The sequence below is a fragment of the Lampetra planeri genome, chromosome 81 (genome assembly GCF_965212315.1).
Source record: "Lampetra planeri chromosome 81, kcLamPlan1.2.h2, whole genome shotgun sequence".
Taxonomy (NCBI): Eukaryota; Metazoa; Chordata; class Hyperoartia; order Petromyzontiformes; family Petromyzontidae; genus Lampetra; species Lampetra planeri.
Window position 1 is genome coordinate 2,029,670 of NC_136185.1, and position 14,830 is coordinate 2,044,499.

General features: G+C 46.9%; 1 protein-coding gene across 6 annotated transcripts; it reads left to right on the forward strand.

Moving 5' to 3' along the window:
* Positions 1-14,830, forward strand: LOC144738332 (uncharacterized). Of its 6 annotated transcripts, none has more exons than XM_078621373.1 (4): positions 1-83; positions 1,183-1,350; positions 2,405-2,520; positions 7,291-14,830. In XM_078621373.1, the coding sequence occupies exon 4, from the start codon at positions 7,365-7,367 to the stop codon at positions 8,463-8,465; it is 1,101 nt and encodes a 366-aa protein (XP_078477499.1). In that variant the 5' UTR covers positions 1-83; positions 1,183-1,350; positions 2,405-2,520; positions 7,291-7,364; the 3' UTR covers positions 8,466-14,830. The 6 variants fall into 6 exon arrangements, with proteins under 6 accessions (XP_078477499.1, XP_078477500.1, XP_078477497.1 ...); XM_078621371.1 differs by having other exon boundaries at positions 65-83; positions 1,141-1,350; XM_078621372.1 differs by having other exon boundaries at positions 79-114.

Here is a 14,830-nt window from a genome sequence, read left to right on the forward strand (position 1 = left end):
TCCCCCCCGACCCACTCATCCCCTGAGCCCGTCTCGCGCTCGATGACGTCACGAGACGACCCCTGAACCAGGAAGTGACGCTGGTGAGTCGTCTCCGTGGGTCTCTGAGCGGAGGTGCTGACATCGTAGTTGTGGTGGTTGTGTTGTGGTGGTTGTGTTGTGGTGGTTGTGGTGGTGGTTGTGTTGTTGTGGTGGTTGTGTTGTTGTGGTGGTTGTGTTGTTGTGGTGGTTGTGTTGTGGTGGTGGTTGTGTTGTTGTGGCGGTGGTCGTGGATGTGGTGGTTGTGTTGTTGTGGTCGTAGTTGTGATCGTAGTTGTGGTGGTTGTAGTAGTTGTGGTCGTAGTTGTGGTGGTTGTGGTGGTCGTAGTTGTGTTGTGGTGGTCCTAGTTGTTGTCGTAGTTGTGGTGGTTATGTTGTGGTGGTCGTAGTTGTTGTGGTCGTGGTTGTTGTGGTGGTCGTAGTTGTGGTAGTCGTAGTTTTTTGTGGTGGTTGTGGTGTTTGTAGTTGTGGTGGTCGTGGTTGTTGTGGTGGTTATGGTGGTCGTAGTTTTTGTGGTAGTTGTGGTGGTTGTAGTTGTGGTGGTCGTAGTTGTGGTCGTAGTTGTGGTGGTCGTAGTTGTGGTGGATGTAGTTGTTGTGGTCGTAGTTGTGGTGGTCGTAGTTGTGGTGGTCGTAGTTGTGGTGGTCGTAATTTTGGTGGTCGTAATTTTGGTGCTCGTAGTTGTGGTGGTTGTAGTTGTCGTGGTCGAAGTTGTGGTTGTTGTTTTGGTTGTGGTTTTAGTGCTCGTAGTAGTGGTGGTTGCTGCAGGGACGGATCAAGGTTCTTGTAGGCCATAAGTGATAACTTTTAACAGCTGCTACTGCTGCCCACGTTACTACCGCCGCTGCCTTCGATCTCGCCTAGATTGAAGCAGGCTGCTTTATGTGAGGAGCTCGCAAATCCTTGAAAGATCTGGACAGTCCCATCGGTGAACTCCTCCAACAGGCGAGGCTGCGTCGGCTGGGTCATGTGCCCCGTATGCCCAGCCACTGCATGCCCAAGCAGCTTTTGTTAAGTTATATACAGGAGCCTAAACGGGTGTGTCATGGGCTAAAGATGAGATGATATTATACAGGACGATGTGTGAGTGATGTGATACAGGAGGATGTGAAGCTGAGTGAATTTGCTCACGACTGGTACCAGGGGTGTCAAGATCGGCCTCTGGAGGAGGAGGCTCGTGAAGGACGCTACTGGACACTTGGAGGCAGTCGCCCTCCAGCAACAACGGAGGGCAGAGGAGCGACGCTCTCTACAAATGAGAGGAGCGCCGGGTGGCTAAAACACATCGAGCTGGCACAGTAGAGGACACAGGTGATGCATCTGCCAATTATCTCAGTCAACCCATTGTATCTGGGTCTGTCTTGTGACCAGCCAGCAGGTGTTCAACAGTTCACATGGCCTTAAAGTGCACAGTGCCTGGCACAAGCACGTGGTGATGTCACAACAGTGTCAAATAGGTTATTGGTGTGTGTATGTGTGTATATATATATATTTTGTGTGTAATATGTATGTGTTGCTACTGGGTGTACTGCATGTGATCGATGCCCGGGTGCAGTCGAGGGATGGCTCCTTATTGGTCATCAGCCATGTTAGGGGCCATCCATAAATGACGTCACGCGATTTTGGCCGATTATTTACCCCCCTCCCCCCCCTCGTCACATAGCGTCACAAAAAGTCAGACCCCCCTCAAATATGACGTCACGAAGCTCTGCCCCCCCCCCCAAAACAATATTTCCGTTTTGAACAAAAAACATGCTTCAAATCACTTTAAACTATTGTCACTGTAGTGCGTATTTAATGTGGCGCTGCACTCTGATGTTGTAGGATAAATACGTATTAAAAAGGAACCGTTGGAGAGCTGAAATTTAGCATAAAATTCACTTGAAAATATTCAACGCTTAACTAAAACTGCAAATGTTCAGAATATTATATTGAAATTCTATTATAATTATAAAATATTAAAAGTAATTATAAGTATAGAAAATACTTGAAACTTTGTAGAATGAAGCAAAATGGAGAGTACAATTATAACAATCACATATTCATTCCACAGAATGAAAAGCCCTGGTAGAATCATTACAAATACTTTTTTTAATAACAATCATTCAAAATATTTACAAAATGTATGCTTCTCCATTCTACCATGAAGAAGCAAAATGCTCCTTCATGGAATAAATAAAAGGTGACCTTAGTAAATTTAAATAATCAAATAGTTAATAATGAAAATTAATCAAAATTAGTGTTATAACAATTCGCTTGTTTATATTTATTTAAAGTTGCGCATTTGACGTCGCATCACATTTCTCAAACCCCCCCCCCCTTGTCACACATCGTCACAAATGTCTGACCCTCCTCCCCCCCCTAGGTGTGTGACGTCATTTATGGACGGCCCCTTATGTTTGCTGATGATCTGGTGATTGCTGCTCACTCAGAGGAGGAGTTGGAGGCGCTGCTCCTGAACCTGGAGTGTGTCACAAAGAGGTGGGGTCTTACCATCAGCCCCACCAAAACTAAGCACCTGCCTGGGTATTTTGTGTCATCAAAGACTCCACCCCCTCAGCTCCCCATTGGTGATGTAACAGTTGATGAGAGGTTGGAGAGTTTCCCATACCTGGGCAGTGTGCTTATGTCCAGCACCGGTTTGACAGCAGAGGTTTTACTCTGAATCAGTCGGACAGCATTTTCACTTAATCGACTGCATAATTCTGCATGGCAGCTACCTCGCCTGTCGCTCCACATGAAGCTTCAGGTCTTCTCGGATACAGTCATGCCTTCCCTTGCAAAATTTGGAGCCCCCTCTAACTGAACATCTGCACCAGTTTGTAATATTCAGGCTAGCCTGTCTACGATCCATCCTGGGTTTAACCACACTGGTTTGTGTAAGTTGTTCAGGGATAATTGCAAGATCTGGACAAAGTCCCATCAGTGGTGCCACAATGGCGAGATGTTAGCTACATCGCCTGGTATACAGGAGGTCGTAGGTTCAATCCGGACCCTGACATTTAGAAATATACTTTTAGAATATTTGGCTGCTAAACATTTCCACGTGATGATAAGCCACTTCGTTGAGCTATCATTTGTGGCCAGGTCATTTCTGAAAAAGCGATATATTGCTCAGTGTGCTTTACCTGGTGTGATAAAAATATTTAATGGTTTAAAAAAAAATCTGTGAGCTCTCCTGGCAAGTGAGTCTGCATTGGCTGGGTTATGTCGCCCGCATTCCCAGTCACCGCATGCCTAAGTATCTGTTCGGCTGGGTGTTTCATTTCATTTAGTTTCATTTATTAGGTATAACCCTGTGAGCCATGCGACTCTTGACTCAGGTGCAACCGCAAAAAAACTAAAACATGAACAAGAAACATCTTAAAGTGACTACATGCAACAGAAAAATCCTGGAAAAAACAGCAAAGTCTTCAAGAAAAAGCACCGTATTTCAACGCTGTGTGCAAAAATCCCAGTGAAACAAAAACAACCATGAGACAATTTAGATTAAAGTTATCAGGCTAACTCTGTGCTACAACAAACAAACATGGCTAAACCAAAAGTTTTCTAAATCACCAAAATAGAGCTATAAAAACAATGTAACAGTGATCATAGGAACTGATTCAAATTTAAAAATAAACGATATACATACAGTGAGGGAAAAAAGTATTTGATCCCCTGCTTATTTTGTACGTTTGCCCACTGACAAATAAATGATTAGTCTATAATTGTAATGGTAGGTTTATTTGAACAGTGAGAGACAGAATAACAACAACAAAATCCAGAAAAACGCACGTCAAAAATGTTATAAATTGATTTGCATTTTAATGAGGGAAATAAGTATTTGACCCCCTCTAAATCAGAAAGATTTCTGGCTCCCTTTAAGAGTGTGTTCCTAATCTCAGCTCGTTACCTGTATAAAAGACACCTGTTCACAGAAGCAATCAATCAATCAGATTCCAAACTCTCCACCATGGCCAAGACCAAAGAGCTCTCCAAGGATATCAGGGACAATATTGTAGACCTATATAAGGCTGGAATGATCTTCTTGGTTCTTTCGGTAAAGTCACGTAGAAGGGAAATAATAAAATAATAAAAATAAAACATAATAAAATAATTCTCACGACGTTTCGGCCACAACGCAAGCAGCCGTCCTCAGGTGAAGAACAGGTCTGTCGAGAAGACAGCGTCTGAATGAAACACCCCAGGCTTGGAGCGTATATTTCAGCTGGGTTGGAGGGGGAAGAGCGCCTTGACAAAATAATTTGCATATCAAGAGGAATTTAGCATATTTATGGGAAATGCAGATATGGGATTAGTACTACTTGTGAAATGCGTAGGAGGTGGGCGGGGGGTTTCAAAGTCATATTATGCCAGTGCATTATGCAGGATTAGCAGCATCAAAGGGAGGGGATAGGGGTAGCATTAATAAAGGGAAGGAATGTTAATAGTATGTAGCTGCAGTAACTAAACCACCACGTAAAAAAAAAAACTGAAGTATAAACTACATAGTATCAGTATACTAAATATACTCTCCCATAAGCTGAGCTACGAACAGTAAGTAATACATTACAATTCTATGTCGCAAAAAATATAATATGCTTCCAGCTAAACTTTTTTCTCTTACATCACACTGGTCTACTCTGTACTATATACTGCCATAGACAAAACCAACATTAAATTATATACTGTATTACTATACACCACCCTATACCTTTGACTATACATTGTAAGATTAAACACAAGATCCAGGTCCGATTCAACACAGTACATAAAATCCGTGATCTGGTCCTGTCTGTAAAAGATGTGGTTCCAGACATACAGTACCCTGGCGTCTACACCTCAGCCGTGGCAGATCACTGCTACAATTCAGTGGGCTCACATGACATTGACTTCTCCAAGACAGTTCTCTGCAAGCCATCTGGCTACCATGTTGGTTTTGTCTATGGCAGTATATAGTACGGGGTAGACCCTTGTGATGTAAGAGAAAAAAGTTTAGCTGGAAGCATATTATATTTTTTGCGTCATAGAATTGTAATGTATTACTTACTGTTAGTAGCTCAGCTTATTGGAGAGTATATTTAGTATACTGATGATACTATGTAGTGGTTTAGTTACTGCAGCTACGTACTATTAACATTCCTTCCCTTTATTAATGCTACCCCTATCCCCTCCCTTTGATGCTGCTAATCCTGCATAATGCACGGGCATAATATGACTTTGAAACCCCCCCGCCCACCTCCTACGCATTTCACAAGTAGTACTAATCCCATATCTGCATTTCCCATAAATATGCTAAATTCCTCTTGATATGCAAATTCTTTTGTCAAGGCGCTCTTCCCCCTCCAACCCAGCTTAAATATACGCTCCAAGCCTGGGGTGTTTCATTCAGACGCTGTCTTCTCGACAGACCTGTTCTTCACCTGAGGACGACTGCTTGCGTTGTGGCCGAAACGTCGTGAGAATTATTTTATTATGTTTTATTTGTATTATTTTATTATTTCCCTTCTACGTGACTTTACCGAAAGAACCAAGAAGATGAATCCGTGCAGTCACGAAAGCTTTAAATCGAAATTTAAGGCTGGAATGGGCTACAAGACCATCACCAAGCAGCTTGGTGGGAAGGTGACAACAGTTGGTGCGATTATTCGCAAATGGAAGAAACACAAAAGAACTGTCAATCTCCCTCGGCCTGGGGCTCCATGCAAGATCTCACCTCGTGAAGTTGCAATGATCATGAGAACGGTGAGGAATCAGCCCAGAACTACACGGGAGGATCTTGTCAATGATCTCAAGGCAGCTGGGACCATAGTCACTAAGAAAACAGTTGGTAACACACTACGCCGTGAAGGACTGAAATCCTGCAGCGCCCGCAAGGCCCCCCTGCTCAAGAAAGCACATATACATGCCCGTCTGAAGTTTTGCCAATGAACAGAATGATTCAGAGGACAACTGGGTGAAAGTGTTGTGGTCAGATGAGACCAATTCTCAATTCGCCGTGTTTGGAGGAGGAATGCTGCCTATGACCCCAAGAACACCATCCCCACCGTCAAACATGGAGGTGGAAACATTATGCTTTGGGGGTGTTTTTCTGCTAAGGGGACAGGACAACTTCACCGCATCAAAGGGATGATGGAAGGGGCCTTATACCGTCACATCTTGGGTGAGAACCTCCTTCCCTCAGCCAGGGCATTGAAAATGGGTCGTGGATGGGTATTCCAGCATGACAATGACCAAAAAAACACGGCCAAGGCAACAAAGGAGTGGCTCAAGAAGAAGCACATTAAGGTCCTGGAGTGGCCTAGCAAGTCTCCAGACCTTAATCCCATAGAAAATCTGTGGAGGGAGCTGAAGGTTCGAGTTGCCAAATGTCATCCTCGAAACCTTAATGACTTGGAGAAGATCTGCAAAGAGGAGTGGTACAAAATCCCTCCTGAGATGTGTGCAAACATGGTGGCCAACTACAAGAAACGTCTGACATCTGTGATTGCCAACAAGGGTTTTGCCACCAAGTACTAAGTCATGTTTTGCAGAGGGGTCAAATACTTATTTCCCCCATTAAAATGCAAATCAATTTCTAACATTTTTGACATGCGTTTTTCTGGATTTTTTTGTTGTTATTCTGTCTCTCACTGTTCAAATAAACCTACCATTATAGACTGATCATTTCTTTGTCAGTGGGCAAACGTACAAAATCAGCATGGGATCAAATACTTTTTTCCCTCACTGTAACATGTACGACCAAACTTTGCAGCCATAGTTGGTTGCATAACAGCAGGAGTATCAGTAGCAGAATCGAAAAATTTCAATACACCTTTAAAGATCAGCACACTATAATCAAAACTCAAGATCATACTTTGTAGCGGTCATCCGGAATGATACATTTGATTTCAGGCTATTCTGAATAGCAGTGGCAGCTAGGGGTGTACAACTACTTTAGAGCAGTTTTGAGTGAAGATCTCACAGGTAGTGATCCAAGTTGCAGTTTATTGGCGATAGCATTCGAGACCCTCGGGGCATCAATGGAAAAGACCCTTCCTTCAGTATTTGTACGGCAATAAGGAATGTAAAGCTGGTAAATGAGCGAAGACCTTAGGTCACATTTGTTCTTCGAAACAGTGAGGAGATCCAGCAGGTAGTCTGTTGATTTTTTTGTAAGTACATCGTGAATAATACTAGGTGTAGGTGTATAATCTGTGTATATTGTATGTAATGTGTGCATCTCATGTCCCCTGGGTGTACTGTGTATATTTTGTGTGTAATGTGTAGGTTGAATGACATGAAGCAGAGACTCAAGACAGCCCAGTGGTAGAAGGAATCAATGCGAGCAGTGTCCATACGACATGAGCCACACTGGACACATTAATTTGTACCACAAATTACACATGGCCAAGAAGGCCTTCAAGTGTACTGTATGCGAGAAGGTATTTCGACGTTCATCACAACTTAGAACTCACCAGAGACAACACACAGGAGAGAAGCCCTTTAAGTGCACTGTCTGTAGTAAAGCGTTTACACGTTCAGCATCTCGTCATGCTCACCAGAAAACACACACAGGTGAAAAACCCTTTAAATGCACTGTGTGTGGAAAGGCATTTGCAGGTTCAGGAAATTTTGTGACACATCAGAAAACACACTCAAGCGATAAGCCCTTCAAGTGCACTTTGTGTGAGAAGACATTTAAACGCTCATCACATCTCCAAATTCACCAGATAACACACACTGGCGCCAATCCCTTCAAGTGCACTGTTTGTGGTAAAGCGTTTACACGGTCAGGATCCCTTAACATTCACCAGAGAACACACACAGGTGAGAAGCCCTTCAAGTGCACTGTGTGTGGTAAAGTGTTTACACGGTCAGCATCTCTTAACAGTCACCAGAGAAAACACACAGGCGAGAAGCCCTTCAAGTGCACTGTGTGTGGTAAAGCATTTACACAGTCAAGATATCTTAAGAATCATCACCAGAGACAACACACAGGCAAGAAGCCCTTCAAGTGCACTGTGTGTGGGAAGTTATTCGCACGGTCAGACGACCGAAATAGGCATGAGAAGATCCATGTGGAGAAGGAGGTGGAATCGAGCCCATCTCGCATGCAACAAGACCCAAAAGACAACCCGAGTTTAGCAACGTGGCCAGCAGTGAAGGTTGAATGGGAAGAAGTGAAGGGGGAATGTGAAGAGGTGAAGGTGGAATGTGAAGAAGTGAAGGGGGAATCTGAAGAGGTGAAGGTGGAATGTGACAAGGTGAAGGTGGAATGTGAAAAAGTGAAGGTGAAATACGAAGATGAAGACTCAACTCCAGGCCCCGACCTCCAGGTGAATGGAGGCAGCGTCAAGCAGGAGGAGCATTCGGACTCTGAGGCAGGGCGAGGTAATCCCCAGAAGGTTGTGGATGTGGAGGTGTGGGTGGAGTTTTTGGCGGAGGGATCGTGCAGCGGTTAGCGTGCTGCCTTACGAGCGCGGGAACCCGAGTTTGATTCCCGTTCACGTTCGACATCGGTGACAATTATCTGAATTGGTCCTAGGCCTCCCCTAGATCAACTCAGCCTCAAATGAGTACCTGGTGTGGTGCCTAAACACCACTGGGAAGACAAAGGTGGACGGGCATGGTGCTGGCCACCCACCCCCTCGTGTACCGTGCCGGCCTTCATCGGTGCTCGCTGCCACACTTGCCTTAAAAGTCTGTTCAGGCTCTCAAGGGGCAAATTTATCTTCGAAGTTTTTTTAGCAAAGCAGATTGAGGGCCCAGCACGTTTGAAGTGGGGTCTGGAAAGGTCTGAAATAATTCCCAATGAGGTCACCTTATTTACAGGCATCTCTTATTACAACAATACGTGCAGCTTTTGGCGTCAACCACTCAGAGATTACCTTTCATTTAACGTTACCCCAAAGCCTTGGGAACCACCTAAGAAGTTTTGTCTCTTGGAATCTCCATCCGGCCATCTTCTGTCCTCATTCAAACTGACTCTCTTATTAAAATCACCAACGTTTAGGTGTGAATGCTATTTTACAACGTAATTACTATTATTACATTTCTTTGTTTTATCTGTAATTGTGTGGAATGCTTTGATGTTACTTACTGGCCCGAGTTGCCCTTAAAACAAATCTCTGCTCAATGGGGTTTGCTCGGAAAATATACTTCTGGTTCTTCGGATTCTGTAAATCTGATGGCATTGAAAACATTTAGCATTATGAACGAATGATTACCCATCAACCGATTGTGAGTCTCGATGTAGCAAGTTGCGTGTATCAGGGTCACGTATAGAATATGGGATGTCTGGACAGATCGATTGCGTGGTATGAATATGAGCAATGTCCTTGTATTCATGTGACTGCATATGTTTGTGCGACACGAACTGTCAGCTTAGAAATGTAGGTACCATCTTCCTCAAGAGAACAATTCGTAGTTTTCTTTAAAATAAGGAACCTAATGGGACCTGTCTCGGCCTCACTGTGCATTTCTCTGCACACTTTCGTCTAATAACACAGAGCAAGGATAAACGTCAAAACTCTGATGTGTTTAATTAAAAACAAGAAAACTGGTGGATAAATAACAGATCAAATATATATTTTTAAACTTTTTTTTAAACACGCACTTATGAAATGTACTAAAAAGTAAAAAATAAATATTTTCTGTTCAAGTACTTTGCATTATATATGTTTCATATACTCTTGTTGTAACTGACTAAATAAAAGCGTGGGGCGCGCATACTATTTTTGAGCAAATATGTCTATTCACAATGGGAAGTAAGTGTTCATATCTTGTTAATATGTTGTAATTTGAACGTAAAGGTTTTAAGCCGTATATTTTTGGAATGTCTGCATTGAGAATGTAAAGTTTAACACGTATGCTTTCGCGACCAATATTATTCATATAGGTTATTTTTGGGTCAGATCGTGTTATTTATTTACTTTACATAGAATAGAATGTAAAGTAACTTAATATGTAGTGAATATCTTATTATTGTAACGTAGAGCTTTTCACGTGTTGATGATTGTGAATGTCTCGATTGACAATCGCAAGTAACTGGTGATATGTTGGTCATATGTTGTCATGTAAACGTGTAAGTTTTTAAGCCGTTTATGTTTGTGAATATGTCTGCATTGACAATGGAAAGTAACTGCTCATACAGTGAGGGAAAAAAGTATTTGATCCCCTGCTGATTTTGTACGTTTGCCCACTGAAAAAGAAATGATCAGTCTATAATTTTAATGGTAGGTTTATTTGAACAGTGAGAGACAGAATAACAACAAAAAAATCCAGAAAAACGCATGACAAAATTGTTATAAATTGATTTGCATTTTAATGAGGGAAATAAGTATTTGAACCCCTCTCAATCACAAAGATTTCTGGCTCCCAGGTGTCTTTTATACAGGTAACGAGCTGAGATTAGGAGCACACTCTTAAAGGGAGTGCTCCTAATCTCAGCGTATTACCTGTGTAATGTGAGGTTATATCCGGGTCGCTGACAGATCACAACTCGTCACGATGATTGGCTCTGTCGGTCCTGGTCCATAGCCAATGGGGGGAAGCCTAGGGGCGTGGCTCTGGAAAGGTGACAGCTGTAAATAGAGGATTGGTTCTGCTGGCTTTAGCCACATCCAATGGGGAGACGAGTCAGGGGCGTGATCCCGGGAGCCTACGGTGGAGTCTGGAAGATTCCATAGAGGCTAACCAGGATTGGTGGAAAGGTACCACGTGACCCGGGTATTAAATAGGGGTGGAAACGAACAACACGTAGTCAGAACTGGAACGAACGAAGGGAAGGGGCCACGCAGGAGCGGGGGTCCAGGCTGCCACGTGGCTGCGCGCGTCTCTCTCTTTCTATCCCTCTCACGCTGTCTGTCAGCAGCGTGAAGGAGTGTTGTAATGAAAGACGAATAAAGACCGGATTCCAGAAGTGGCTTCAACGACCTTTATTACATTGGTGACAGAAGTGTCTATTGCGACCGTTTGGACGATTCTTACAAAATGTTCAAGCACCTCAAGAAGAGAAACCCACCGGACCCTCCGTCGGAGGAAGATGTTGAGGTGGACGAGGACGAGCTGGTGGGAGCTGCGGGTCCTCTACCTCCGTCTGCTGCTCTCCCCGACAGGCCGGCGAAACAACGTCTCCTGCTGCGGACGAGGGGTGGCGTCGGCTGGCGGAGCAGATAGAATCGCTCCGTGCGATCCTGCTAAATCTTGTAACGGCGGTCGCGTCATCAGCGGCCCTCGGGCGGGCCGCGTGGAATTCACCCAAGGGCCAATGATCAAGATTTTCAGCGGGAAACGACGTCCGCCATTACTCCTGCCGCGGAGGGAGAGGCCTCCATCTTGGGCGGGGCTGCTGCAACTGAGCCGCCGGATGCCATCTTGGGCGGGGTTGCTGCCACGCAGCCGCCGGACGCCATCTTGGGTGGGGCCGCTGCCACCCGGCTGCCGGACGCCATCTTGACGGAGCCGCGTATTGCGCGGAGAGTGGGATCGGAGACGCTCGAGGCCTCGGACATTCACCGCGGCCATCGCCTTTCCTCATATTAAAGAATTTGTCGCCGGGGGTGACTGGAGCGTGTTCACGTGGCAGTTCGAGTCAGCCTTTCGGTCGGTGCGATGGACGGAGGCAGAGGCGCTGGAGGCTCTGCCCACGCTGTTGGATGATGTCTCCTTTGGAGTCTTCCGATCCATCCCGGCGAGTAAGAAGAAGACGCTGCGTGACGCTTTCACGGAAATGGCGGAGTTCTACGAGCCGCTGATGGTGGCTACCAGGAAATTTATGCAACGTCGTCGAGGAGCAGAAGAATCGCCCTTGGCTTACCGAGGGGCGCTGTTAGCGCTTGCCATGGCCGCCTACCCCGATTCGTCAGCCGATCTCTTGGATCCTCTCATCCTTTCCAGAATGATAGAGTTAGCCCAGGAACTTAACATCTCATTACCGGTGTGTGTCCACGAACCGCTTATGTCTCGATGGGCGGCGCGCTGCTTGGACGCCAAGTTCAACCTCAAACGCTGGGATCAGATGGCTGCATGGACGGGGGATCCTGAGATAGACGGGCCACCGTTAGGGTGGTCTCCACGTCGGGTGGTCCACAGCTCCAACGACTCCAGCGATGATGAGGTGATGGCTGCTGTTCATCGCTGGGTCCCGAAACGCCGGCCACGCGAGCAGCGTGATGGGGCCGGACGACCACGAGCGGGGACCTGGGCGAACGACCGCCGGGCGGCGGCGGCCACGTGCTTTAAGTGTGGCCGACGAGGCCATTTCGCCCGGGATTGCCGCTGCCGACTTCAACCTCCTCAGCTCCCGTCGGGCCGACTTCCATCTCCTTCACCGGACGCGGATCCATGGCACCCTCGGGCAAGTCGGCACATATCGGACACCCGGCAGGTCTTGACACATCACCCATCCACTTGCACGCATGTTTGCACTCCGGAAGGGAATTGTGGGTCACCTGTGTCGATGCCGCACTCGGTTACACAATGGAAGAAATTGGCCTGTAGGGTGGTAGCCGCGTCGGGGTCCTCGATGGTACGGGGTACCATCAATGGGGTCGATGTCCGTATTTTGGTGGACACAGGCATGTCTGCTACCATCACTTCCGATGTTATTTTTCATCTGTCCATTCCTACGCCGCGGATTCGACCGGCTAACGACGCGTGCATTGCTGCAAATGGGGGTAGCATGGGTATTTTGGGGCGAGTAGATGTGCGCATTGCTATAGTGAATATCACCGCGGAGGGACCAGTTTTGATCTCAAGTTCATTGGCCGTCTCATGCCTATTGGGCACCGATTTCCTTCGCCGCATGCCCGTTAAAATACTCGTCGACCAAGGTTGCTTGGAAATGCCAGGGGGCTGTAGAATGTCGTTCCTGCCGTCCCTGCTGGGCCGTTCGCCCCCAGGAAACGCTGTTTACGCGATTGTTACTGTCACGGTAGAAGTACCATCAGGCTCACAAATGCTTATTCCACTGCGTTACCAGAAGCGATTGGAAGCTGCGGATGGTGCGACGGGTGTGCTGTTGTCCCCGTCGAATTCTGTGGCAAAAATAAATATCTTTTGGTCGGGGTCGAATATTTTTCTCGCTGGCCTATGGCCTGGCCTTTGCCTGACCAAACAGCCTCATCCATCACCTAGGCTTTCTTGAATGGATATGTCATGGATAAAGGAGCACCCGAAGGGCTGCTCACAGATCAAGGACGTAACTTTTCCAAATTGATCAAAGAAGTGTGCTCTGCTTTGGGTACAAAGAAATCTGCACTTTCCCTTACCATCCGCAAACGGATGGCATGGTGGAACGATTTAACCGCACACTTTCGGCCATGCTTTGTCACACGGTGAGTGAAAAATCAAACCGATTGGGACTTGCACATACCGGGCGTCCTGGCGGCATACCGCATGGTTCCGCACGCGTCCACAGGATATTCGTAATTTTTCCTGATGTATGGCCGTGAGAATTGATGTGCAACTTGGTGCAGCAAGGAAACAACCGTCCCCTTCCTTGCCTGACCACGTGCGGGACTCGCTTAAACGGGTTACGGAGGAGCGAGAGGCTCCTCCGTAACCCAGATGTGCGACGGCCCGTACGCAGGCAAGGAACGAGAGGTATGCGCGTCGATCGCGAACTGACATGCCTTGGTCGGTGGGCGATATGGCATGGCTCCATTGCCCTCAGGTGCCAGTGGGTACATCCCCTAAACTGGACAAGCCTTGGCGGGGGCCTGTGAGGCTGGTGGACATTCGGAATCCCCAGAGTGTTCGCATCCAGTACGGCCAACGTCGTTGGTATGTCCATTCGTTGTGGCTCAAGCCCTATGTTGACCCGCGTGCTGGCCCTTCATCTCCACTTGTTGACCTGCCGAGGTCTGCCGTGCCGAATCTGCCACTTGCCTTGCTGATTGATCCCCAGCGGGGCTGTGTTATACCCCCCACAGATGAACAGGTTTTGAAGGACGACGAGACCCCGGACGTTCCACCTCTAACGGTGCCTGTCCCAGATACAAAGGAAACTGAAAATTCTTCTTCTCCACGGCAACCACCTTCTGCTGAACAGTCGGCGAGGCAACCACGCGCGAAGGGAGGAGAGGGTCCGGCGTCGCGTACGCGGTCGAAGTCTCTCCAATTTCGCGAATACTGCTTTCCTTGCGGTCTGTCACCCTGGTGTTACTGCGCTACAGGGGCGCCCTAATGTATGTCGGTTGTTTTAATGTTTTAAATTCCTCGGCGCGTTGACGCCTACTACCCCTTACCTTGTTAATGCGTCTTAGACGCCCTAAGATTTATTCAAAGGGATTCGGGCTGTCACTCCTTTCCCAGCCGAGACGGCTGACTTTTTACACCGGGGGGGGAGGAGAGTGATGTAATGTGAGGTTATATCCGGGTCGCTGGCGGATAACAACTCGTCATGATGATTGGCTCTGCCGGTCCTGGTCCATAGCCAATGGGGGGAAGCCTCGGGGCGTGGCCCTGACGTAATAGAAAGGTGACAGCTGTAAGTAGAGGATTGGTTCTGCTGGCTTTAGCCACAGCCAATGGGGAGACGAGTCAGGGGCGTGGTCCCGGGAGCCTACGGTGGAGTCTGGAAGATTCCATAGAGGCTAACCAGGATTGGTGGAAAGGTACCACGTGACCCGAGTATTAAATAGGGGTGGAGACGAACAACACATAGTCAGAACTGGAACGAACGAAGGGAAGGGGCCACGCGGGAGCGGGGGTCCAGGCTGCCACGTGACTCTGCGCGTCTCTCTCTTTCTATCCCTCTCACGCTGTCTGTCAGCAGCGTGAAGGAGTGTTGTAATGAAAGACGAATAAAGACCGGATTCCAGAA

What these genes read in the sequence shown, in the direction of transcription:
- LOC144738332 (XM_078621373.1), top strand. Translation starts at nt 7,365, where the DNA reads ATGAGCCACACTGGACACATTAATTTGTACCACAAATTACACATGGCC.